Source organism: Pseudopodoces humilis, chromosome 1 (genome assembly GCF_049639895.1).
Source record: "Pseudopodoces humilis isolate 2021_Gansu_Grassland_sample_001 chromosome 1, ASM4963989v1, whole genome shotgun sequence".
NCBI classification, from domain to species: Eukaryota; Metazoa; Chordata; class Aves; order Passeriformes; family Paridae; genus Pseudopodoces; species Pseudopodoces humilis.
In genome coordinates, this window is record NC_142200.1 from 125263627 (window position 1) to 125289655 (window position 26029).

Genomic DNA, 26029 nt, shown 5'->3' on the forward strand with positions numbered 1-26029 from the left:
TAAAATCTAAGCATGACTATCACAAACGCTACAAAAAAGCTGAAGTAAGAATGCTGGTTTCTTGCTCTGCTCTACTTTACCAAGCACAAGTCTAAACCACAGATTTGGAGCTAGCAGATGGACATTTTTTTCCCCTATCCAAAGTAAATCACTCTTCAACATATTTTAAGGGTTTTTTACTCTCAAAACTCCCACTCCCAGAAACCTTAGAACTCTAACTGTTCTAACTGTGATACATCCAGAAGTCTCTACAGGATCATGGAAAACCTCTTTATCAAGCTGCTGTATATCACAGTCCAGGTCAAAACCTGCTCCTCAATTATGATCCAGTTTTATTTATAAATTAGATTGAAAATATTAATGACACTACTGACACTTTATGGCTTACTGGAATATTGAGTCCAGAAAACAAAGTGAAGTGTAAGTACAATCTCTTACCATGGCTTAAAATTACAGAAGAATTTACTACTTATCATAAGGAAGACCACAAAAAGGTGTATCACGGTTTTGGAAGAGGAAACGTTGGCCTGTCAAAGGCACTGCTAAGCTGAATCCTGCAGGAAGTTTTCATGAAAGTGAAGGTTGCCTAGTGAAAGGAGTATGATTTTTTAAAAAAACTTTACTCAGAGCTCAGAGAAATAGAGAAGAAGGGGCTATGCACATGATGCCTTTAAGCTCAAAGCATCAGCAAGCATGGTGAAAACTTGGCCTCAGACCTCCATGCCTAGCAGTGTGATACAGGAGAAGGACAGCCAACAGCAGGAAAGCAGCAAGTACAGGTCTGGTCCATTTGGATATATTCCAGTCCATAGGAATTATTCAGTGCCTCTGAAACTGATGTTTGTTATCTCTGTCAGACTCCTGTGTAAGATCTAACCATCAAATTACATTAATGGTAAGATCTACCATTACAGCCAAGGCAGGACTGAAAATTGAAAAATGCTAAGACGAGCCCATCTTAAAGAGCTGAGACATGCACAATAACAAACGATAGTAAGTAGTACCTAGTACCTAGTACCCAGTACCTAGCTGGGCAACCTTGTCCCTGTGCTGGGAAAGATCAAGGGATCCATTGCCAAATACATGAAAGTAACTGAGAGCACTCAGCAAAGATTTAATAAGGGTAGAGGAGTTGAAACGATATTTGAAATTATTAATGATATGGTCTGTGAAAGAGGGAAGAGCAATGGTTGCAACACACCAAAAGGTGTCCAGCATAAGGCTTTTCTATCAGCCAGGTACAGCATTTTTCATATCAAGTTAAAGACAAGGCTGGATGAATAGGCTGAAAACCAGCTAGAGTCAAAGGGCAAAAGCCAATAGCTAGATGCTGTCCAATAACACAATATCCCAGGGAGCCAGGGGGGAGAGATTTAGTGCACCAGGCACAGCATTGCCAGCCAGACAAGGAGGGGATTGTACCACTCTGCTCTGCCCTGGGGCAGCCTCACCTCGAGTGCTGGGGGCAATTTTGGGTGCCACAATTTTTAAGAACAACATTAAACTGAGAGTGTCCAACGGAAGGCAATGAAAATGGTGAAGGGCCTTGAAGGGAAGCTGTGTGAGGAGTGGCTTGGTCTTTTCAGCCTGGAGGAGACAAAAGGGAAACCTCATTGTGGTTTCAACTTCCTCATGAGGGGAAGAGGAGGGGCAGGCACTGATTTCTTCATTGTGGTGACCAGTGACACAACCCAAAGGAATGGCCTGAAATTGTGTCAGCGGGAGGTTTAAGTTACACACTAGAAAAACATTCTTCACCCAGAGGGTTGAGCACTGGAACAGGCTCCCTGGGGAAGTGGTAATAGCACCAAACCTGGCAGAGCTCAAAAAGCCTGGACAATACTCTTGGACCCACGTTGTGATTCTTGGGGGTGGTCCTATGCAGGGCTGGGATTGGACTTGATGATCCTTGAGGGCCCCTTCCAGCTCAGCATATTCTGTGATACTTTGATTTTGGGGCTGACAGCACTACCAAACCCTCCTCAGCTGAGAGAGGGAGGGCTCTTGCCACAGGGGCTCACAGCCAGAACCTGCAGCTTAGGAGGTTTAGAGGGGACATCAGCAGATGCCTTTTCAGTACAAGGAATAGTGCAGCAAGCTTACGGGTACTTATGCTTCAGCTCTGTGGGAACAAACAAGTAAGAAGCAATAATAATCTGTTCTTGATATTCTGAAAGCTTTCATTTCCAGTACTAGAAAGCATTACCAATTCCTGTAATCAGTATGGGAAGCCACAATGCTGAATAAAATCCTGTGATGTCCAGTGTGTGGGTAAGTAGTGGATTTCTGTCACTTATAAGGGATAAGAAATTTCCTTCCACGCCCTTTTACAGACAGTATCTGACTGTATGCAAGACAACAGGGTACTGTAAGAGGTGTCCGAGACTGAGTCATAATCAGTCTTGTTGTGTACAAATAGTAAAATATTGTGCCCTAGATATCATATTAAAATTCACTGGTATTAGTCATACTAGACACTATAAATATTTCACCAAATAAAAGCCAGAAGAGTTTATACAGATAAGTTTTCTAAGTGGATGCATATCTAAAGCATTTTTCCTAGCCTTCAAAAAAACCCCAACAAATTACCAAAATGAAAAAACCAACCAAACAAAAAGCCAAAAAATCCCAAAGAAAACTAGTATTATTCATTTATATTTAGAGCTCCACAATAAAAAGCTTTCCACATAAAGTGGCCTAAAGAAAAATTCCACAGATGTGTTTACAAACAAACTAAAGAGTAAGAAAACAGAAGTAGGAAAAATGCAATGCATTCACTTAAACGGTTCATACAAATACCTGTATTTTAAAAGAAGTGGACTATTTTTTTAACAGCCATAAATTTTCTCAAATTGATTGACAGATGTAAAAACACTTAATTTACAAAGCAAATATTTCATATAGTCCATTATAATTTCACAGTTAATTTTTAGTCTTCAGTATTAAAACTTTCCAAAAAAATCTCTAAGTGGGGATGGAGTACTTCTAAAAATGCACAAAAAAAGGAATTAGGATTTTCTTTTAAACTAGTCCTGAAGCATGCAAAATTTAGTAGTAGTTTTTTTCAAAAGAAGTCAGAAATTAACCAGTAGGTATAAACAATGGATGCATTTGTACTAGATCATAATCAAGCTATATACTAAAACGTTGTACAGCATTCCTGAAAAGGACTATTTAGACAATATGCTTAGAAAAACATTTGTTATAACACAGTTCATCTATACCATGGCTGAATTCATGCAAGTAAAATTCAGACATAATACATAAATATTGAAAGCAACAACAAAGATAAATTGTATTATATATAAAAATCTATTAATTAACAGGATTTAAGACCATGCCAAAATTTTGGGAACAGTGTACGAAGATGTTCTACTTGTGAAACTCTGTGCTAAGTATTAAATAAATAATTTCCAAGAGAACTAGAAAAAGTTCAGTGAAATAAAATAACATGATGTCCGATGTCCCTTGTAACATGCTTACTTAAGATTTTTCTCAAATAATATAAAAAAGGACCCTTAAGAAAATTATTTCATCCTCACAAAAATGAGAGTCAAGTAAAAGATTACGCAGATTTTTTGCAATGTCATTACCATACAACTTTCAGCAGGTACATCAATAACCTAGCCTAGATAAACAAGCCTAGCTTGTTTCAACTGAATCAAGAGAGAAAACTACTTTTGGAGATAGGAAAATAATAATTTGTTTGGACATGCATATTCTCATTATAGTATGTCTTGGCAGTAAAATCTGTGTGAAACAAACCTAAACCAAACAAAACCAGTGGGAAGAAGGGATGTCTCACTCTGTACCATGCAGGGCGTAAGGTGAATCAAATTATTCCATTTGATATTCAATTTTACCATTTTCCTAAACTTTTGTTACTGCTGTTGTTGGGCACTGTCAGATCAGTAACACTGGTTCCCTCTAAAAAATGACAGCTCTGTAGTCCAGGCAGAAATCAAACAACTTTTAAAAGCAATTAAAAGCAGACTTATTTCAAACAATGCATCTGTATCAATTCCTATCTTCAAAATTGAATTTGGGAGAAAAATACGGAAGAAAAGAATATTGTTTATCATCCTGCATGACTTTGGAACTACAGAGTAGATTTAGTGATCACAGTCATTCTGAAATGCCCTTTTTCCCCCATATTCCATTTCATTTATTTTTCCTCTCTAAAAGAAAATAACACAGAATGTGAACCTAACAACCCATCAGAATGGGAGGCAGACAAAAGGTAAAAATGATAGATGCAAAAAAGTTGAAGAACTTGACTTCAGAATTCTGCAAAGTTCTTGAATCTGTGACTGTAATTTACTAATTACTGAAATCTCTCCTACCCATTTTTGGGGAACAGAGGAAAACAGAAAAATGAAAATATTCCAAACTACTTGACTATTTTATCTATTTTTTATTTAACAGGTCAAGATAGATGAACGACAGCATGTAACACCAAGGAAAATACCAATCAAAACATGGAAATTCAGAAAAAAACTCCTTTTTATGAAGGGCTGCTGATTAATTAAGTCATATACCAACATTTTTCTGCATTTACAAAAGAGTTTTGAAGTATGCAAAATAAATACACTGGAATTGTAACTATATAAATAATGCTAACAATGCTTTAGCATTGTTTTTTTTCATTTAATGCTTACCATTCATACTTTTTTATTTTTTTAATAAATACTTCTTTGCTACTTGTGTACTTGTTTTGATTAATCAGTAAAAAAACCCTGTAATTTTGCAATCATAATAAATATCTTCTTCTACCTGTAACAATGAAGTAGCTGAAAACTTACTAAAATGTCATATTCCAGTTACCCAGTCCCCATTTCAGCATCACTGACTTGTCTTGGACCATAGCAAACTTCTCATTTTCAAACAGGATTCTGATCTTATTCTTATCCTGGTTCTTTAAACAGTTTCGGTATCCTCTCCCCTCTGATTTATTATCCACGTGGTTTTCTTGTTTCAATGTCTTTCTCTAACCAGTCCAACTTTGCTCAAGTCCTGAAGCTTAAATAGCCTGGATTTTACTGCCTCTGTGCACTATTTAAGTTCTATTTTTTTACATTTACCATCCAAACTCAGGTCCTTCTACAGCCCTAGTCCCAACCATGATCTCCATTCTGGGCTGTACCAGACAACCACAGCTCTAAGGTTTGTCTGTCTGAAACCCAAGGCTCTGTTTCATAGAGCACATCTGCAAGACTTTGGCTTAGCTTCACTGAAGAAACAAGTGTACAGTACAAATGATAAACTCTGGTAGATGAGTGAAAAAAAATTCATCATGTCTGTTGATATGAAATGGTTCAGAGTAGGGACTCAAGTGAAAAACAAAACAAAACCAACCAAAAAATAAACCCATGAACATTAAAGCCTCTGAGAATACAGTGAAGAATCCAAGGATGGCAATTCAGCTACATAAGGATCAGCCTGGTCCAAGGAGCAGCAGAGGATGAAATATCTTTACCTCACCAAAGACTGCCTGACCAGCAAAGATACAGCAGACAGCAGCACTGGGTGAGATACTCATGCTGAAGCTTAGCCTAGTAATATGCCACTCCTCACAAGTGACTATGTGATTGCTGTGGATTCCTGAGCTCTGCACATCCTGCTCAAATCTCTCTATGAATGACAAAAGGTGACCCAGGAGAAGGCGAGTCACACACCTCTCCACACTCATTGCCCCATTGTACTCTTTTCATCTAGAGCAGCATTACCAGTCATTGATACTATCCTTAACAACTTTCTTCTCAATCCACATTTTTGTTCCCTGCAAGTCTTGTAGCAGCTCCAACTGTTGGGATAAGTACACTCGAATAGCCCACGGCACATTCCAAGCGCAATGACAAATGAACTAAAGCCTGCCATACCACGACTTGAATAGTTATGAGGGAACTATTTCTCCCACAATATCCTTCAAAGCTTCCCTTTTCCAAGATTTTACCAAATTGACATGAATAAATTTCTTCTCTGTCCTTGGGAAAGAAAGGGAGGTCTTTGCCAAAATTCAACTTACTAATTAAAGACTTCAATTCACTTTTCTACCTAAAGGCATGGAGTGAGGGACACCTGGGCAAGACAATACATTTACTCAAATTTCACCTTAAAAATTTTGCCTGAAAACATCCAGCCTAAAAAACACGTGGGAGACATGAAGAATTCTGAGTCCAAGTGATTATAGTTTTACAATAAGAAACTGAAAATGGGGTCTGGTACTACAATTATTACCACTGCCCAGTGTAGCCAACTTTCATCTGTATCAATGCTAGTTAAAAAATTCCAGAGAATTTTCCAGAGAACTTTGCTGAGTTCCAGTCATGGACATTTTGCTTGATCATTTCCCCATTTCTCCTTTTGCTGCCTGTGAGTGAGTATTCCATAGCGTGTCATTGTATGGAATACTGTACAGAATACATATAATCCATCATTCTAGATGAAACTGAGTAGCTAGATTTCCCTAATTCAGAAAAATCACAGTTTGAATTTGAAATAAATTAACTGAATCTAACATTCTAAAAGAAGAACCAAACTTTCATAAGAAAGTGCTCCTGAAAAAAAAGCATTTTTTAGCTCATTCACCCATGACTTCTCCAATTAACTCCAGATTTTTTTCCCTTTTTGACAAAGACACAGGAAGTCTCAAATACAATGACCAACAGAAGCAAAGTTTTTCCCAAAGGGCTGGTGGCCAGACAGCTGGAAATATTTTGCCTGTTTGAACAATGAAAATGGTGTATATATGTTTCACAAAATAGCAAAATTAAAAGTAACACATAACACTGTAGTAACATTGACAATTCTGGGGCTGGCAGAAAACGTAAATACACTCAAGCTACTGAAAAAGACAACTGCAGTAATATTAAATATTTTTCCTTTTCTTCAACTTATTCATTATGAGTATGTATTTATGACTACGTATTAAGCTCATTGTCAACTCAAATTCTGTTGATGGTGACTAAAGTTATGTTTTGAACCTTATCACTTTAACTTATAAAACTCACCAGCTTCACATGAACTTTTCTACATGCAACTGTCAGAGGAAACCTACTTCAAAAATTTGTAACATGGATTATCTATACTGAAAATATTGTGCTGCTTAATTTCAGTATTTTATCAATCTTTATAACGAAAAAAAATAATTACCCATCCATAGATATGGTTTAATACAAAATTGAATGCAAAAATGAAAGAAGCATGGCAATTTTTTGATGCATCCCATCAAACCGTTCAACTAGTTTTGTATGAAATATTAAGGTATTTTTATAAAGGGAATGAGACAAGAATTTAATAATTCTTATTCAACTTAAATAGAATTAGATACATATAATATTAAATGAAGTCTAAAAATAAAAGACTTTTAAAGTTTTCAATATAAAAGTATTTTAAGCTAAAACCTTCTGAGTTTTCTATAGAAGTAGGCCAACAGCTTAACTAATAATTATTATATACTGTAAACACAGTCCATGTTTTGTTTCCCACAAGATGCAAAACGTACACTGTTACAGATACCCAGAAATCACATGGACCACTATGACCTAATATAGAAGATTTCTTAAGTGAAGAACCATACTGCAAGAAAGATATAAAGTTGTGAGAAAGAATCCAAAGGAGGGATACGAAGATGGTGAAGGGTCTGGAGGGGAAGCCGTGTGATCAGTGCCTGAGGTCACTTGGTCTGTTCAACCTGGAGGAGACTGAGGGGAGAGGAGACCTCATTGCAGTTACAACTTCCTCGTAAGGGGGAGAGGAGGGGCAGACACTGATCTCTTCTGTGTGGTGCCAAGTGACAGGACCCAAGGGAATAGCCTGAAGTTGTATCAGGGGGACTTTAGGTTGGATATTAGATAAAGGTTCTACATCCAGAGGGTGGCTGAGCTCTGGAACAGTCTCCCCAGGGAAGTTGTCACAGCATCAAGGCTGACAGAGTTCAAGAAGTATTTGGACAAGACTCTCAGGCACATGGTGTGACTCTTGGGGCTGCCCTGTGCAGGACCTGGAGTAGGACTTTGATGATCCTTGGGTCCCTTCTAACTCAGGCTATTCTATGGGTCTATGAAATGACAGTAAACACAAAGAGAGGACATGCCTAACATGTTTGCTATCACTTACACTGACTACTCTGAACACAGACACATGTGCACATACAGACACGCTTACCAAAAGCCTATACAGAGATTCAAGATTCTCTCTACAGTGTGAAAAAGAGGCCACAACAATTTTGATGTAGATTAGAAATCAATGGCACAAACTGTTCAGATCAGGTTCTCTGGAAGGAACCAGGATCTATAGAAGAAAAAATCTTGCCGTTAGTACTCTTCCATCACTCCACAGAAAGCCGGCTCCTGTATTCCCAGTTTCGCTTGGAATTAAAAGAGTGGAAATCTTAACTCTTAAGTGTGTGTAAAAACCGCACCCACTATCCTACTTTGTGGGGTACTCCAGTACCCCACAAGGGATGCAAAGTATAACTTAAAGGCTGACAATCCTCCTGCCCTCATGTTCACCATCCCTCGAGGGACCACATCCATCTAGTGCAACACCACTAGATTTTCCCTCCTTGCATTTCTAACTCCTTTTTAGCTAAGTGTAGAGTTTTAGCTATGACATTACTTGTTATTTTCTGGGGTTGGCAGAATTGGCAAAGAGACCGTCACAGTTGAGTTTTGTGAGTTTTTAGGTGTCTCAGTCTGCTGCCAGGTTAGGTGATACAGCTCTTTTAATGCAATTAGACAGCTGATCCCTGAAAGCAATTGTTGCGGTGATATTTCAATGTAATGAATTTAGAAATGCATTTTAAAAATGCACTTTTCAAAGAGAGCAGAGGAAGGGATTGAACTGTGGACATCTTACCTGAACTTACATAGTGGAACCTCCCACTAAGATGTTACTTCCAGTCAAAAACTGTAAGCATTAGCACTGATAATTCCAGAATGTGGCTCAATTAATTCAACTTTTAAACTACAACTATAAACTACAGCTATGGCATGACTTTCCCAAGACAGGAATTTAATAAGCAAAATTACTTGTTCTTCAGTAGTGTTCTTAATGACTTGCTGTACTGACTACAGGAAAATGTTTCTTTTATCATAAACTAAATTTTACCTGTTATATACAATAGAAGATTTTTTTTAATCGTTTACTTTTAAGAACAAAAAAATGTACTTTTTCTTTTGATTCAGCACTGGTGGAACCAGAAAAAGAACACTGCATCCAATTCTGGGCTCCACAGGACAAAAAAATAATGGATATACTGGAGTAACTCCAGCAAAGGGACTATGAAGATGACTGGCTAGAGTATCTGTCATACAAGAATTGGCTAAGGCCGGAGATTATTTAGTCTGGAGAAGACTCAGTGAGAATCTTCTCAGTGTGTAAATACCTGTAAGGGGAAGGAAAGAGAGCCAGATTTCTAAGTGGTGCCAAGTGAAAGGACAAGAGGCAACAGAAAAAACTGAAATAAATGAGACTGTTAAATACAAGAACAATTTTTTTTCATTCTGAGGAGGAACAAGCTGTGCAGAGAGGTTGCAGAGACTTCACCCTTGGAGATATTCAAAACCCAACCAGACACTGTTCTGAGTAACATGCTCCATCTGACTTGTTCTGATTTAAGGGGCTCAGACTAGACCAGCTCTAGAGGTCTTTTCCAATCTCAAGCATTCTGTAATTCTGCTTTTAACAGAAGCAGAAATTACTTAGGAAACCTTTCAAAATTAAAGAAAATTAAAATCCTCCAGTTTACTTATTGTTCTTTAATGTGAAAAACTAAGATTACCACTAGAGTTGTAAAAGCCCACTGGTCTTCTTATCTCTTTTTCACAGCAAGTGTTATTAAAAGAACTGTCAGTAAATACTAGGAGACAGGCTGTTTTTATGTAAATTTGAATAATTTTACTATGACAAAGTAGCGCTTTTATTTCTCCTCTTTTCATCTGCTCTGCATTTTCAGATATTAAACTGCTGCTTTTGCAGTTTTTACATACCTGTAGTTGCACATTCTTTTCAAAACATAGAGAAACTTCAAATAAATATTACTGTTCTCATCACTCAGTAAGACTACTAAAGTTAGCACTACTGATTTTACTCATGCATTTACTTAATTTCTTAATAGATATGAATAGATATTAAATTTTCTTTCAAAAGAGGGCATTTTAATTATTTTTCTGCAAGTGCTTTTCTTAACATCCCTCCACAAACTCATACACTGGCAGTTACAAGCTCCATCAAGGGAAAAAAATGTAGAAGTTCCTTCTTCTCCTGTCATTTATTAAGAAATGGTCTTCAATCCTAAAGCAAACAACTGAATAAATAAGGATATCTTCATCTCTATTTCTCATGCTTTTACTGAATCTTGTTTGTTATTCTTTCTGAACATCATCAAAAATCAACTGCTCTTTTTCAAGGCTGATTTTTTCATCACATTTTGCACCAATCTCAAGTAACTTAACTTCTCCTTTTCTCAATTCTTATATCATGAACATGCATTGCCAGGAAGCTGTCCCCACCAGGGTCTAGACTGGATCTCCTGTAGCTTTCATGTGAAATTTCAGATCTTATTTCACAACTTCAAGGTTTACTTAATTTGCAAACTGGTTTCTCCTCTATTCATTATTCATTTACACTCTGACTACTTAGCTCCTTTTGTGTCATTTCCTTTTCTCAGTTTCCCAGAAGCTCTGTCTTAGGCAGCATTTCCATATTTTCATGTTTTTCTCAAAATACTTTAAGAAATATAAATCTCAAAACCAGTTGAGGTTCTTAAGTAAGAATTTCTATGGACTTGTTCGTGCCAATTAAATCAGCTATATATTCTGTTCCATCTTCTTAGTGTCAAGTTCAATAAGCATTTCTAAAGCACACTTCCCTTCCAGAGAATTCTTCCACAAACCTCCTCCTGTAGTCAGAGTTTCTATACAAATTAAAAGACAGACAATTCAGAAATGCATAGATTCTGCTCCCTCAGAAATAGCCCTACAAAGGAAATGAGAATCAAATTCACAATTATAATGGATTTTGCAATTTCATAAAGACAGAGTTTAGAGGTTAATTTTTTATTTTATTTGTCTTTCTTCAGGTATAAACCAGAAGTCTGTGCTCAAACTTGGTTGTGTTAATGAGCATGCTCTCAGTTAGATGCAAAAATGCAGGCATGAGTCCCATCCATTAGCTTTTATGTTTTATTCATGTGGATCGTTGAAGAGAGGTGGGAAGACCTAAATAAGAAGTCCATATCACAAGCTCCAAAGAGACTTCTGCCATTTTGAGTCCTGGGAAAGCTTAATACAGGCATACATAGAGAATAAAAGATTTAACTCCTCTCCTCTATTACCCTAGGACGCAACATCAGCACAAGGCATAATTTGTCTCTGACTTTTACTAACAAGAACATTTTAGAAAGCTATTCAAATTTATGAGATTTTTAAACCCAAGGATAAACTCTGGCTACAGTTTAGACTGAAGTGAGCACTTTAATCTATACAATATTTTCTTACCAAATTATAATCAAGTTTCTGCTATGCAATTTTGGTGCTGCTATTGCTAGCTTTTATTGCTGTATTAAATTGTTAGCAAACAGTTAAAGGCTGCCAGAACAATTTCATAACATCTATTTCATTTTTAATAGTCCTTTGTACGAAACAGCTCTGAAATTATTGTTTACATATTATGGTCAAATAAATGCCAACAAATTCTATTATTTAGCTTACTGCCACTAGGATTTTTGCAATTATTTTAGTTTTTATTAGGGCAATATTTTTAAAAAATTAATAATTTAACTACCAGTCTACTACTATCATGGAATTATATTTGTTTTTACTTCTGTCTTTCTGTCTTCTCACGCTAAAACTGAGTGATGCTTCAACTTTTAAGTACTGGTATCATTTTCATCTTTGGCTATCACTACCATTTTGGATTCCTCTCAAAAACAAAAGCAAACAAACAAACAAAAACAACCCCCTCCTCAAAACTGGTTTAGCATATGTAGGATGTTGAAGCTTTTATAAAGTCCTGAAGTGCTATCAGATGCCACACAGATTTTCCAAGACACCCTACTTTTAAAATCAAACTGTACACGTTAGTTTTCCGGAAAAAGAGAGTTTGTTGGTAGTGTTTCACTTATAGTTATAAATATTTAAATTATAATAAACTGAGTTTCTCTCCCAGAAGTTAAGACTATTTTGAAATTGTTAAAGCCAGCATGCCTTTTAAATAATGTGACAGAAAACATACACATTTTCTCTCAAGTAAGTTACTGTATAACAAAAATTCTATGTTTAATTCCAGTGACTGCCACTTAAAATATTTTATTCATACTTAGATGCCCCCTCATGGAAACAGAATAACTTTCAATGACAAAAACCATCATCCAACACATTGAAATTGGATGGGAGAAGGATAAAATAAATGAGGTGCCAAGAAAACTTCACACATCCTTAAGAAAACAGAAGTAAAAGCTGTGTTTTTCAAAGATAAAATTGTATACTGTGCTAGAAACAAGCAAGGCTTTTCATCAGTTCTGAAACACGAAATAGAAACCTGCCAAAGGATGCATGAACCACACTTTAGACAAGTAATTCTTCTGCCCAAGTATTCTTACATGTATTACTTTAGATGCAGACAAGCTCCTGTACAGCATGAATAGAGAGCTGCTTTCTGTTTCCTCACTCAAAATTTTATCCTTCTCCAAGTGACAAGTGTTGACTTTTCATTTTATCACATCTGCTTATGGTTTGCTCCATTCTACAATCACTTCTAGCAATATACATCAAAAATGACAAGCAGTAAGTGTACTGTGTGCTCTCTGTTATATAGCTGATGTGTAAGATTTCTATGGTAGTTAATTAGCAAGGAGACTTTACTGAATTAGCCTACTTGGTATGTAACTACTGCAAAGCAGCAACATAAATTAACCTTTAAGGTTTTCAATACTGATGCTGGACATATGTATACTTCTCTTCCCCCAAAATCTGTACAGTCCAATGTCAGAAACAGTGTGTATTTAGAGTGCTTTTCATTTTGACTTTAAAGCAGAGATTTCTGTATTAGAATTCAAACGCTTGGCCACCCACCTCTATTTTCCTGACCTAACTTTTGTTTCTTTTTAATAAGAAAGGAAAAAGTCAGCAAAACAAAATGTCAACATTAAATCATTTCACAGCATTTTGTGTCAGAAATGTAATGGAAAATGTGCACATCATGGGAAAGGTTACTGTTCTTCCAGAACATCTTTTCATTTGGTTCAGGGCTCATCCCTCTACATAACTGTGCCGGCACTACCGATGGTTGTTCTCCCTGGGCTTAATTTGGCAGTTGAAGGATTGTGGCATTTTCAGGAAACCACAGTGCAGTGATTTTAGTGGTTATCCATCTGAAAGTGATGCTATGATTTAGAATAATTACTCTGTTTATGTGCAATGGTAAAAGTCAATTACTACACCATATTCCAATGTCAGGTTATACTTTACTGACTATTTCTCTAATACAACATCACATCAGATGTCAAAGTCAGAATTAGAGGGATTTAGTGCTCCTGTTCCTCAGTAGTAAGTGCACATGCAGTAGAGTAACATCGCTGTACTTAGTTTAACGGACAGCTGGGTAAGGAAAGGAGCAGGAGGGAATGGGATTGATTAATTCAGCTAGTTAATCAAAGCACTGCACATTAATTTATGCTTGACCTTTGCATTGTTACAACCAGTGATATGAAAAAGAGAAATACATTAGTCTTCACTATGAGCTTTGTCATATTGAAGAAAACATAAGCTTTTTTTGTTTTCTTGCCTATCCTTTCCACATCCTTTCTTCTCAGAACTAAGTGAATTTTTAGCCTTTTTCAAGATTAGATCTGTGACAGGCTTAAATATTTATCTGTAACTATAACTTCACTCAAGACATCATGGCAAAATTCTTAAACTGCTTGTTTCTCATTTCCACCAGACAATATTCAAAAAACATTTATTTAAATGACAAGAATTTAAAAAATCCATTCAAAGGTAAATGTTTAGGAAAAAATCTCAAGAAGAAGAATGAGATTGTTACGAGGTAATGAAGTCCTACCTGGAATATTCAGTGATACTGAATTCCAATCTTAGTACAGGATTTTGGTTTTGGCATTTTAAATAGGTTGAAGTAAATCACATGCAAGAATCTAATTTCATTGAGATGAGAATGTTAAGGAATGACACAAAGTCTAAGTAATAGTAATAGCTGCTGCTGTTGTAAAGGAGATTCAGTTTTACTAATTGAAAGCAAAGCAAAATCTGAATCCAACCTTGTATATGGAAAAAATGAAAAAAAATTAATTGGAAAAAACTCACCAAAAATTAAAACTTACGCAAAAGAAAGGAACAAAAGTAATAACAAAGCAGAAAAAGGAATGAAAAATACGTAACTTTATTTTTCAAATTCCTAAATGTTGCATACAGAAAAAATATTACTTTAGTAATACTAGACATTAGTATAGATTATGCAAACTGTAATTTCAACGACCACACTAGCAGGGAACTGTGGTAAGACAAGTAGATCAAATCTAGTGCACATCAAAGTTATGTTGAAGAACAGGAAATAAACCCTACAATTCTATTCATTTTCCCAAAAAACAAAGACAAATAATAATAATAAGATTGATATTAATGTCACACTTCCCGAATTGTCTGTTTAGATGTTATTACATACAAATTATTTCAGCCACTTCAAAATAAAGTTCAATATTAGAACCAGATTTCTCTTGCTATTTATGCTGCCAAAAAAAGCAATGTTTACCAAATATATTCTAGTGCTGGAGAAGCTTTATGATTAAATGGGGTTTTTCATTGTTCTTTTTACTTTTTTTAACTGTTTAAAAGTGTGCTCTCCAGTAAGAAGCTTTGCAATACCTCAGCACATTTAAACTAAAAAGAACAATAATATTCCAAATACATGTAAATTATCTACAGTCTCTCAGGGAATACCACTATATGTAAAATTCTTGATTTACACCCAAATTAGCAGAAGATTGTAAGTGACTGTGCTGTATTGATTTATTAATTAAATTATTGCTGTTAATGCAATTAATACCATATAATGGTATTATATGCCATATTAATGATGTGAAGAACAACTCTACTCAATGCTGAGAAAATTGACTAAATATCCTTAAGCTCATTGTACCTCTAGCTGGTTTTCACATATGGGCTTCTTTGGTAATGCAAAAACCCCACAACACATAAACCACATACTCTCACACTGTTCCAAGACAAAATTAGTTTCGAATAGCGTAGATGAAGTTTTGCACCCAAACTGCAGGTCACCTACTATCAAAACTTCACACGGATTAACTAACTGTAGATCAAAGACTTGAAAAAATATTGGGTAGCAGTAACAAAATGATAAAAATACATATGGAACAGTAAGCATTACTCTTTTGCATATTAAGATTTCCTACTCTAATAGTCCATAATTTACACTACAGTTCTGTGAAGAGATATTTAATTCAGAAAACTGACTGCACAGATGCTCACTATTGACACTAATTGTGACAAGTCCAAACTGATGCTGCAACACAGCATTTAAATGGTTATTGTCTCCTGCCGTGGTCTTCTACCACATCATTTTATTACCTAGACATGAAAATTCTCATGTCATAAATTTCATAACTATAAATTTCAGTCTTGTGGCTTCTGTAGCAATGGCTCGGTTTAACAATGCGAAACAACTGAATTGGTAATGAATTTAACATTCGCTTTCTGAGTAAGCTGTACTATGAAATATTCTGATGTGATAACCTCGCTGCACTGAAAGTGACTGAAGTAGTTTGGCCAGAATGAAGGAATAAGTGACACATTCAAATGCCGACTTAATTGAATTATTTGATGCAATCTGATGTAAGAAAAAAATCTTAAGAATGCCCACAAAAATAATAAGCTACTGACCCCATCCAGGTAGATATTTTTGCACTCATAACCTATTACTGATAACCAGACTGGAAAATAATTTAGTATTTCATGAGTCTCCCCTCTTCCATCACAAACTGCAATTTCAAAATCTGCATCTTGGTTCATTGTTTCATTAAAGTTAATTTCCTGAAAAAACACCTCATTCAGTGACTGCTTTATCTAAAGAGGTCACTTATTACTTATAGCAAAGAACCTCTATATTTTGATTTTTAATTTTATAAATTATTATAAATCCTAGTAGTTATAGAATACAAAAGAAGGAGCAAAGGTCTCTAATACATATATTTCCTAGGGCAAGCAGAAAAATAATAAATAAATCCTGAGATACATAGCTGTCTGGGGAAGAGATTACAAACAGATTATTTCAAAATATAGTTTCAAGCTGTAATTTACAAACCCATGATTGCAGCAAAGACTTGATCAAACAGCTGTAACTGAAGGGAAAAATAGGATACCTATATATTAAAAGTTGAATAATAAAAATATGGCAAAATACTCTTCATTAGTGGAAAACAAAGTAATCCTGTAGAAAAGTCTCTTCTTTACAAGTGGTTATCTTGTTGCTTATTTCTGAAGTTCATGACACCAGTACAGAAGCTTTTTGGATCAGCATACTTCAAATATCAATACTGTGAACTTTGGACAATTACACTTATACCTGAAGAGTATAAACTTGTACTGTTCACTAAGCTTCTACAGATTAAAGCCTGGTATGAACTTCAAGAAGGTTTGACTGCCAGATCAGTAAACAGCCCAGAAAAGAACTGAAGAAAAACAATTGGGGAATGCTCACACTGCTCTCTCCTAATTCACTTCTCAGAGGAACACTAACAAACCTCAACATCACTATAATGCTCCAACAGGGTTTTAGAACTTCCGTAATAGTGAAGAGAGACAAATATGCATTTTTCCTCTATTCTTCCCAGTATTAACAGGAAATGTCATTAAATAACGCCAAAAAAAATCGAAGAAACTCTTTTGTGGAGTGTGTGGGGGCAATCACACTTTGCTGTACCTGCAGCATTTGATCAGAAAGCATGGCAGGCCAGATAACTTCTCATGCAGTTTTGCTCTCCTTTGCAAAATGAAGGCTCAATGCTAAACTTGACAGAAAAATCACATCAGATGGTTCTGTGCATGTTTCACAGCCTGAATTTCTTAATTCTGATAACAGAATTGAATGTTAACAGGTCTTTTAAACATGGCAATACATCCAAAATTTCAGTTTTGGGCCACTCATCCAGAGACTACCTGTAAGACAGTTCCTTCAAGACTACACATTATCAAGAAACAAGCCAGAGATGAAACACAAAATCAATAACCAAAGACCTGAGCTTTTATCTTTAGATGGTTTAAATTTCCCTAAGACTTAAGAAGCAAAATGATCAAGGGAAAATAGTAACCTGGGCTTCAATTCACATTCTGCTGTCTCATTTCAGGAAAGTAACAGACAAGCATACTAAAGAAATCCAGTAGATACCAAGTAAACAGATTGATGCCTAATTAACAGAAAACCCAAGGGTCTGCCATGCACTTTTTGCAAATGTTCCAGGCATGAACAGCTTCATGCTGAATAGCTCAAATCAAAACACACCCAGCAGTCTGCTTCTAGAGAAGTCCTGAGTGACAGCAGTACAGCTCTTACTACCAGACCTATGCCTGACTTGTAGGCACTTGGCAAGAGAGCTTCACAATGCCTAGTTTTTTTTAGTGTCTGATGTAGCACATGAATTTACAGAAAGTAAAATGCAATGCAAATTCAGTTTGAGTAAAGTCCTCTGAAGAAAAAGTGCATTTGTCATTATATGTACTATCCTGCTATCTAAAATAAAAAGGAACACTTCTCAGAAGGCGATATGCACAAAATGATCTAACAGGTAACTGAAGCAACTAGAAAAGTTAACTCACAGAATTAATCCCTGCAAAGTGTATAGAAGAAATAAGCTACACAACTGAATGTTACATTTCCTTTCATTCTCTTAGTTCATTCCAATAAAATAATGCATTTGTAATCCTCTGTAACACATAAAATTGATGCAAATTGTGGCTAAACTAACATTTTCCTTGTGATTAATCCCTGCATTAGTGGTCTTGAACTTCTACTGTAAATAACTGGCTTTCAATCACTATGATGGACTGTGAATTTTGTTGCAGTGCATTTAAATTATTTAATGAATAATTAATGTACTTGTTCCGGAATAAACTTTTGAATCTCATGAAGAGATTCAAAACTAACAACTGAACAAATAAGGAAGAAATCCTCAACCTGAAGTTTGGCATGCCCCTTTGCACGGAAATGTAAGAAATAAAAATGTGAAGATAAACCTATACAAGACAAATACAATTAAAGAAATCTGGTGAGAGATTTTTGAACAGATGATCTCCAGAGGATTCAAAAGAGACTGTCTAGGAGACACTTTCTGTCAAAAGCAGAATTAAAGCTGACCACTGTGTGCAGCTAAGCATGCAATCTTTTATACAGTATAAATTATCATCCTAAACCTGATACATACATTTGTAGCACCAGAATTACAGATGTTGCACACCTTTTAAATAGTTTAAGTTATAGTATGATAGGCTAACTCATACTATAGTCAATGTAATAGTTAATTTTACTCAATAGGTTTTTTTTGTTTAGTAAATATAACACTGCAGATATTTTTTTCTTTCTCCTTTCCTACTCCTCATCTTCCCTGTCTGCCTTGATACAGTGACTGGACATGCAGCACATTAGACTTGCTTGAAAAGTGAGAGAGTATACCGGGAAAAAAATAAGTACTTTTACATTTAGCTTACTTCCTATTAAATATATGCATTAAAATAAATACTACATACATTCTTGATAATTTGCTTTGCACATTTTCTTTGAATACTTTATAACCAGCACTCAAATCTATGTTTTTAATGAATTCTATTCTCTATTCTTTCAAATACATGACCTTCATCTTTTTTACCCTCCCTGTAATGCTGAAGTCATAATTTTTGCCTCAGCTACTGCAAATCAAATGAAATGGAAAATTCTAACTTAACTGACAATACAGCAGAAAAACTCAATACACAAAACTACAAAAGAAAGTACTACAATATGCTTGCTCTAAATTGTTGGATGAAGAAATTGAATGTTTTTCAGAGATTTCTTTAACCTAATTTTGGCTCATACAAGAACGATAATCTATTCTGGTTTTCTCAAGTCTACTATTGACATGCCAATTTGATATAATGCACTACATTCCAAAATATTACCTAAGCATATCTTAAAGCAAGCAAAAGATGCTGCATTGAATTATTTTTTTTAATAGCAGCAATTGAAAACTGGAATATTTTTTGAGAAGAGGTCACTTCTTTAGAAGTGAAGTAATTTAGAAGTCCTCCCTTTAAAGTTTTTATACTGGAGTAACTTGTGGATTCTTCTTTAAAAAACTGTTCTACAAATCAAAATTACTTAAATTCATCTTGAATTTTTATTTTACCAAGCAGATTATACAGTAATAGTGTGCTAGAAGCACGTCATCTATACAGTGCTACAATATGGAGGGCAGTTTTAGCTATTACATATTGAGCCACCTGAAAGACACTTCTTTATCCAAGTGGCATTCTAATATATAAAATATAGTGGCATTCTAAAGAGAACTATCGGGGAGCTATTTAAATTTAAATTTTTAAAGATTTGCATCAGTGAATTACAGCCTCATTGAAAACAAAAGAGAAATCCCAAAACAGGAGGTACTTAAAGCATTTCCTCTGCAAGATCTATCATTCATGCAAGACTGTAATTAAGCACTCATGAAACCTTTTAAATGTCTAAACCATGTATGACTTCAAAAGATTCACAAAATTAAAAGAAACACATAATATCTAAATGCTTTCTGAAACAAACAGCAGAGGTCAGCTCTAAAAACAAATAGAACATTTAAAATTATTTTCTGAGTTTCTCAGAAAATTTACCTTTCACATCAAGCTCTAGAAGCACCCATACTTCACTGTATGTCTTCGGTTTCAAGCAAATGTTGCCAATATTTGATTACTGGTTAAGACTGGCCAGTATATTTTTACAGGTACTCTTTGTTTTCACAATACTTTAGTTTCAAGCACACATTGCAGCTCTTTCACCTCTTCTCTCTCTAAAAAGTGCTGTCTCTTCATGCCTGCCCCATATCACATCTATCTGTGTCAAATACAAAATATTTTAAAAGTATCTTTCACTACTCTTTCTATCAAAACTCAATGACAGGTCATTTGAGTAAAAAGGTACTCAAAATCCACACTTTTCCCTAATTACAGCTATAGCTTTCTCACTTATTTATAATGACAGCTACAGATCCAACTTTGCCTTATTTCACTATGTGGTTTCAATTAAGTTTTCACTGTTAGATCTGTAAATCTTGACTGTGCCAGTAATTATTCTTGTAAAAGGTAAAAACTGCAGGTTTACTTAGTCCAACAGAATTTACACAGACATGTACAGAAGAATTTATAAAATAAATTCCCAGTAATTGCTAAAAAAAATAAAAAATAAAAAAAAAGGAAATATCACATAGGGATCACAAATCTGATCCTTTCTAGTGGACAAAACCACAAAATCAAAACTTTCAGTTCTAGTGCGTGCTACTATGCTGAAAGAGGCTATCTACATTATCTAACATCCCTGATTAAAAAAGCACTATCTTGACATGTCTATGATACATACATATGCTAAACTGTTAGCATAAATAAAAGCAACATGTTGGTAACTTGTAGACAAAGCTTATAATTAAAGATACCCTAACTTTTATCACTATAGTTACGAAGGCATAATTCAGTCAGTTAGTAAAGATTATAATTCATCAGAATGAAATGTCCTTTTTAAGGATAAATCCTCCCATAGTTACTTATCGGTTTTAAACCATATGAACAACAGGTTAAGTAAAGCCACTGAACATAACACATAACAAATAATCCGTTAACCATCCAACACTACCCAGAAGCACCTGAAATGGAGACTAAAAAAAACCTCCAATAGTCATACAGCAGTAACTAGCTAAATTATATTTTTGCTCAAGATTCATTGCTAAATAATTTTTATTATAAATTATAAATTTCTACTACATTATTTGAAACATGAAAAAATTGCTTATCTTCCTGAAATCCTTACTCAGATAGCAACTCTGGAGTGATGTCCAAATAAATTTTAGAACCTACAATTTTTAAAAGCAGATTGTCCAAGTGTCATGTAACCAGCCCTATTTGTGGTAACACACAGCAGGAAAAGACAGAAGGCGCTTCAAGAGTATTCCTTAAATCTGCAGTTTCACCAGTTGCATACTTCTGTTTAACTTAGTGTTCAACTGTTATATTCAGAAAAATCTTTTGTAGAACATAACCACAACCCCCCTTTTCTTAGTTACAGATGGGTTAGGAAGATGGAAAATGAACTCCAGTAATTTTGGTAAAGACCAAAGATAATAATAAAATATCTGAGAAATTTTGGGCTTTACTAACACATCGTGCCAAACAAACACATATTGAAAAAATACTTTGTTTTCCCTCTGTAACCTTTCTTGTTTGGAAGGAGTCCTACAACCTTGCATTTAAAACACTATTTCTACCAGCACAAAGGAGTCCTGCATGATGGTACAAAGAGGAAAAAGCACCAGAGCAGACAGAGCGTCACTCCGATCACTTTGTGACAACACAAAAGAAAATAAACTTCTGAAAACTTTCTCAGACTCTGTGTCCCCTACAAACTGCAGTGTTAGCATAGTAATTACCAAAAGTAAGCCTCCACAGCTCTTTAGAAGCAGTGGTAATCTAAACTGGATAAAGTTGAAGTTATTTATAGAAAATATCTGAAGAAAAGCAAGTTTTAAATTTAAGTATTTTTTAAAAATTAATATGAAAAATAATAAAATTTAAATAAACATTTTAGAGAATTATGAACAAAGGATTAGAATGTAACAAACTCCATCCATGCAGGAGTACTGTTCAGTTTCTTGGCCTAATTATGAGGGTGATTTTTAAGAGAACCTGTTGGGTTTTGGCATGTAATAAGTTTATTTTTGGCCCATCAAAATTACTACTAAAATCTTTTCCTGTAGAAAACCAGACACAACATAAATTTTCTATCAATTTTTAATCACAACTTAAATATACAGCTCCTCATGGCATTATCTCATCTTATCCTATACGTCCTTCCATGTGGTATTTTTAACATTTCTAGAAAAAGCCTGGAAAAAAAACTAATTCACTGCCTTTTTCACAGTAAAACACAGTATGTGTTTTACCAGGATCCCTTCTCACCAACAAAATGGTATTTCTGTATCTTTTATTTCTTGTAAACTATAGGGCTTAAGAAAGTCCTTTATCTTGTCATGGGAGATAAAAACCTGCTGCCACCAGTCCTCATCAGTGTAACTGTGTGAGCAATTCCTGTAACACCCCCCTCTATTCCACAGTCTGGTTCTGAGCAGGATCTAAGATTCCCCAGCAGCAGTAGCTTGTCTATGTATGAGAGTCACACAGTTACTGACGAGCTTGTACAGGCACTCTGTGGAAATACAACTACACTGGCACACAACCTCGAGATGTTACCAACTTCTATGGTAAATCACATCTGTGGTTGATACTAACACTAGCAATTCTGAGTATGCACAAGGCATCTGTACCTGTGACACATCCTAATTATAAAGCTATGTGTTGCTTGCCTGTATCACCAGTGATTCTGTCCTTTCTCATAACTCTGACTCCCAGAAATAAACTAAAATACTTATTTTGGAGTACTGCTTCCAGTTAAAAGCAATATCTGACCTACAGTGAAGAACTTGTCTAGAAAAATCTCATTGAAGCATACAGGACCTAAATACAACACACTTTTAAAATCTGAACTTATAAGATCATTTTAATGAAATCTCTGTAGATTCAATTAAAATCCACCTTCTCATTGATAAGGTCCATGATTCTTCTTTCAAGAATTGTAAATAGTTTTTACAGCTTTGCAAAGAGGCTACAATGTGAGCTATAAAGTCAAAATCCACAGAAGTTGTGGTCAATGGTAGCTATTTAACAGCAGCTATTCTACAATTTAATTAGATTTCTGCACCTACTAAAACACCATTCAATGGTCTTTTTTTCATTTCTGTTTCAGATAAGAAACATGATTATCAAACCCTTTCATGATCTGCATTAATGGAGTAGCATTAATACCTTTTTAAAAACATAAATTCTTCATAATCCACATTTCAGCTCATAAAATCATTGATTATTTTAATTTAATTACTTTTAGGATGCTCATGCAGCTTTAATATCATTAAAAGGTTGGTTTATCTTTCTGACCTGCTCTAAAACATTGACAATTCACTCTGATGAGAGCAAATTAATTTTCCTGTGTTAGAAAAACATATTATCTTATTTATTTAAAATATAAATGTTTTTGGCAGATCAGTAAGTGAATCAAGTCAGTATTTCTGATGTGTTGTTACCCATAAATAAGGGGAGGAAATTTATTGTGTTTTCAGAAAGTACACATTCTTCATTTTAATCACAACACAGTGATAAAGATGGGACTTTAACTTCTCATAAGATCAGAGTTTCAAACCTACCTGACTAGATTTTCATTGTCTCCAGTGCCTTTGCAGGTAGCACACTCAGTCCTTAAATCCTCTGACTTGGGCTTCTTTTGCAGCACAGACTGTCGCTGCCTTCGTTCTCTGGGAATACGTTCCTGTCACAGCAGAAGGCAAAAAGAAAGGAATGGGGGGGAAAGGAGGGAAGGAAAGCAAATATTTTCAATTATGGCATGGACAATAACAATTCAGCCCAAAGTTTAATTTTTTGTGAAACTGTTAAAAAAAACAAACAAACAAAACATTATATTCCAACCTCAGGTTTTTCTTCTTCAGGCACAAAGCTTCGTTTTCGTCCTCTAGTTCTCTAGAAGAGAATACATTTAAAATTCAATGTTAGGTAACTGAATGATTTTGCTATTTATCTATTATTCCTTACAACAAAAACATGTAGGAAATAATTTAAAGCATTATGTACAGAACCACTGCCAGGCAACCACACTAATCAGCATTAGGACAATAGCTTCACATTCTGAATATAAACGTATAGAGCTAGCCAAAAAGTAAATATAAACATTTGAACATGTTAAGTGTTATTCTTAAATAAACCGCCACTAGAATTACAAATCTCAAAGACACTGCACAAACTTCCCAAAATTAATAATTTGAAAATTGATATGAACAGTGTATTAAAGTAAACTCACCACTAAAATGTGGTCTATTTATAAGACAAGTGATAAGATTAAAAAAAAAATAAAATTAAAGAACTTTACCAAAACAGAAATGCAAAATAACTTAGAGATTTTGAGGAGTAACAAGAATTAAAACTTTCAAACTGAAGCTTAATATAATGTGTATATGGCAAATGCTCATAAAGGTGTAGCATATATCAACATATGACTGCTACACACCAGATGTTTCTGATGATTTTACACAAAAAAACTAGAATATTTTTCCAAATTGCAGTTGGCCAAGAAAGTATAAAGACCAACAGTGTGAAGGACAAGGGATACCCATGGCTGCAACAAAGAACACCAAAGGTTTACAAGCACCTTTTAAGTTCATACATACAACTTGCATGAGTTCAGTTGCTAAAATTTATTTTTGAAACAGCAGCATTATTAACCTGCCTGTGTTACATAACTGCCATAAACTGACAATATCACTCTTTCCTTCTTGTTTAAAAAGGAAAGTGTATTAGAAGGGATGTGGAAGGAAATAAGAAATATCAGAGACTATTCCAGTAACTTAAAATGTCTGACACACAGGCACTAGTAACATAAATACATAAAAAAACATGAAAATTCTTGTTTTTATGGGAGAAAAATCATCACATTAGAAAGTAATTTATCATATCATAAAGAAAATCACTGCCTTCTTTATGGTTTCCCAAAACTTTTTTTGAAGCAGCTGGTGTTCACTTCAGAAAAAGCAAAAAACAGCTCATCAAAAACATCTCAGACCAGTTTAGAAGCACAAGCAGTCATAAATTCAATTCCAAATAAGCTAACAATACAAATCTTCTCCTGTTTGGGTCCTCTTTGAAGGTGATTTATACTAGCCTCAAATTAAAGACAGTTCTCTATTGTAAATTGTTTTACAGATTTAAATATTGCTACACTGCCAATAAACCTGCCACTTCAACACATGTAAACCTTTATACTAATGCAGATTTTGATCTGTGTACGTTAATAACATTCTTTTTGGGAAGATTCTCCTTTTTTAGACAAGACTTAACACTAGTAGTAGCAATGAATGTAGTGGAATGGAATGTGCTAGTCTATTTCATGGCTCTTTAAAATACTTTAATTGGTATTCTCTTTCTCATTTCCCTAAGGGTGATTTATTAAAAAATGTAAAACCTTATCTATTTAATGTATCTATGTATCAGTATTTACTATACATTTACTAACTGAGGTGTTCTGAGTTCCACAAGCCACACAGTAGCACCAAAATTTGGAAAAAAATATTTGCTACATATAATGGAATTTATCAATGTAATATTAGAGGTATTAATGTAACATGGGCTGCATGTCAACTACAGGTTACACAGTTCAAGGTCACTGCAAATTAAAACTAGACAAAAAAAGTTTGATCAGACACCAGCACACTAACTGCCAATTTTACTACTTTCAGCTTCTGGAATTAGTCCTAAGAACATTTACGAACTTTGACAATTTTAAGCTATGGAGTCCCTCCTGAATCCAGCTGTGTAAAGACTATAATGAAATAGGTAAAATGGTGCATGCCAATAAAGGCACTATTAGGGTCCTCACTCTTCATGTTTAAGCAGCAAGAGACAAAGAGTGTATGCCTTGCACCATCAGAGTAATGCTGTCTTGAAAACTGATAATTTGGCTATCTAGGTAATGATGACATTACTTTTGACTCTAAATAGAAAGTATTGCAAGTTAATAACTCCATTTTAAGGAATAATGAAACACATTTAAACTTCAGCAAAATGAAGATACCAGCTTTATAAATAATTTTGTCACTTTTGCCAAGAAAATGCTAGTTAGCACCTGTCTGCTATAAAATGTGTGAGGTATA

At 34.9% G+C, this 26029-nt stretch overlaps 1 protein-coding gene across 1 annotated transcript in view; it reads right to left on the reverse strand.

The window, feature by feature from the left end:
- The window catches only part of PHF14 (PHD finger protein 14), a 162170-nt gene that overhangs the window by 70443 nt on the left and 65698 nt on the right, over positions 1-26029 (reverse strand). Inside the window, exons 15-16 of the mRNA XM_014248760.2 lie at positions 23796-23846; positions 23516-23637 (exon numbers count right to left, since the gene is read on the reverse strand). Coding sequence (XP_014104235.1) covers positions 23516-23637; positions 23796-23846 — 173 coding nt within the window. The remainder of the gene's footprint in view (positions 1-23515; positions 23638-23795; positions 23847-26029) is intronic.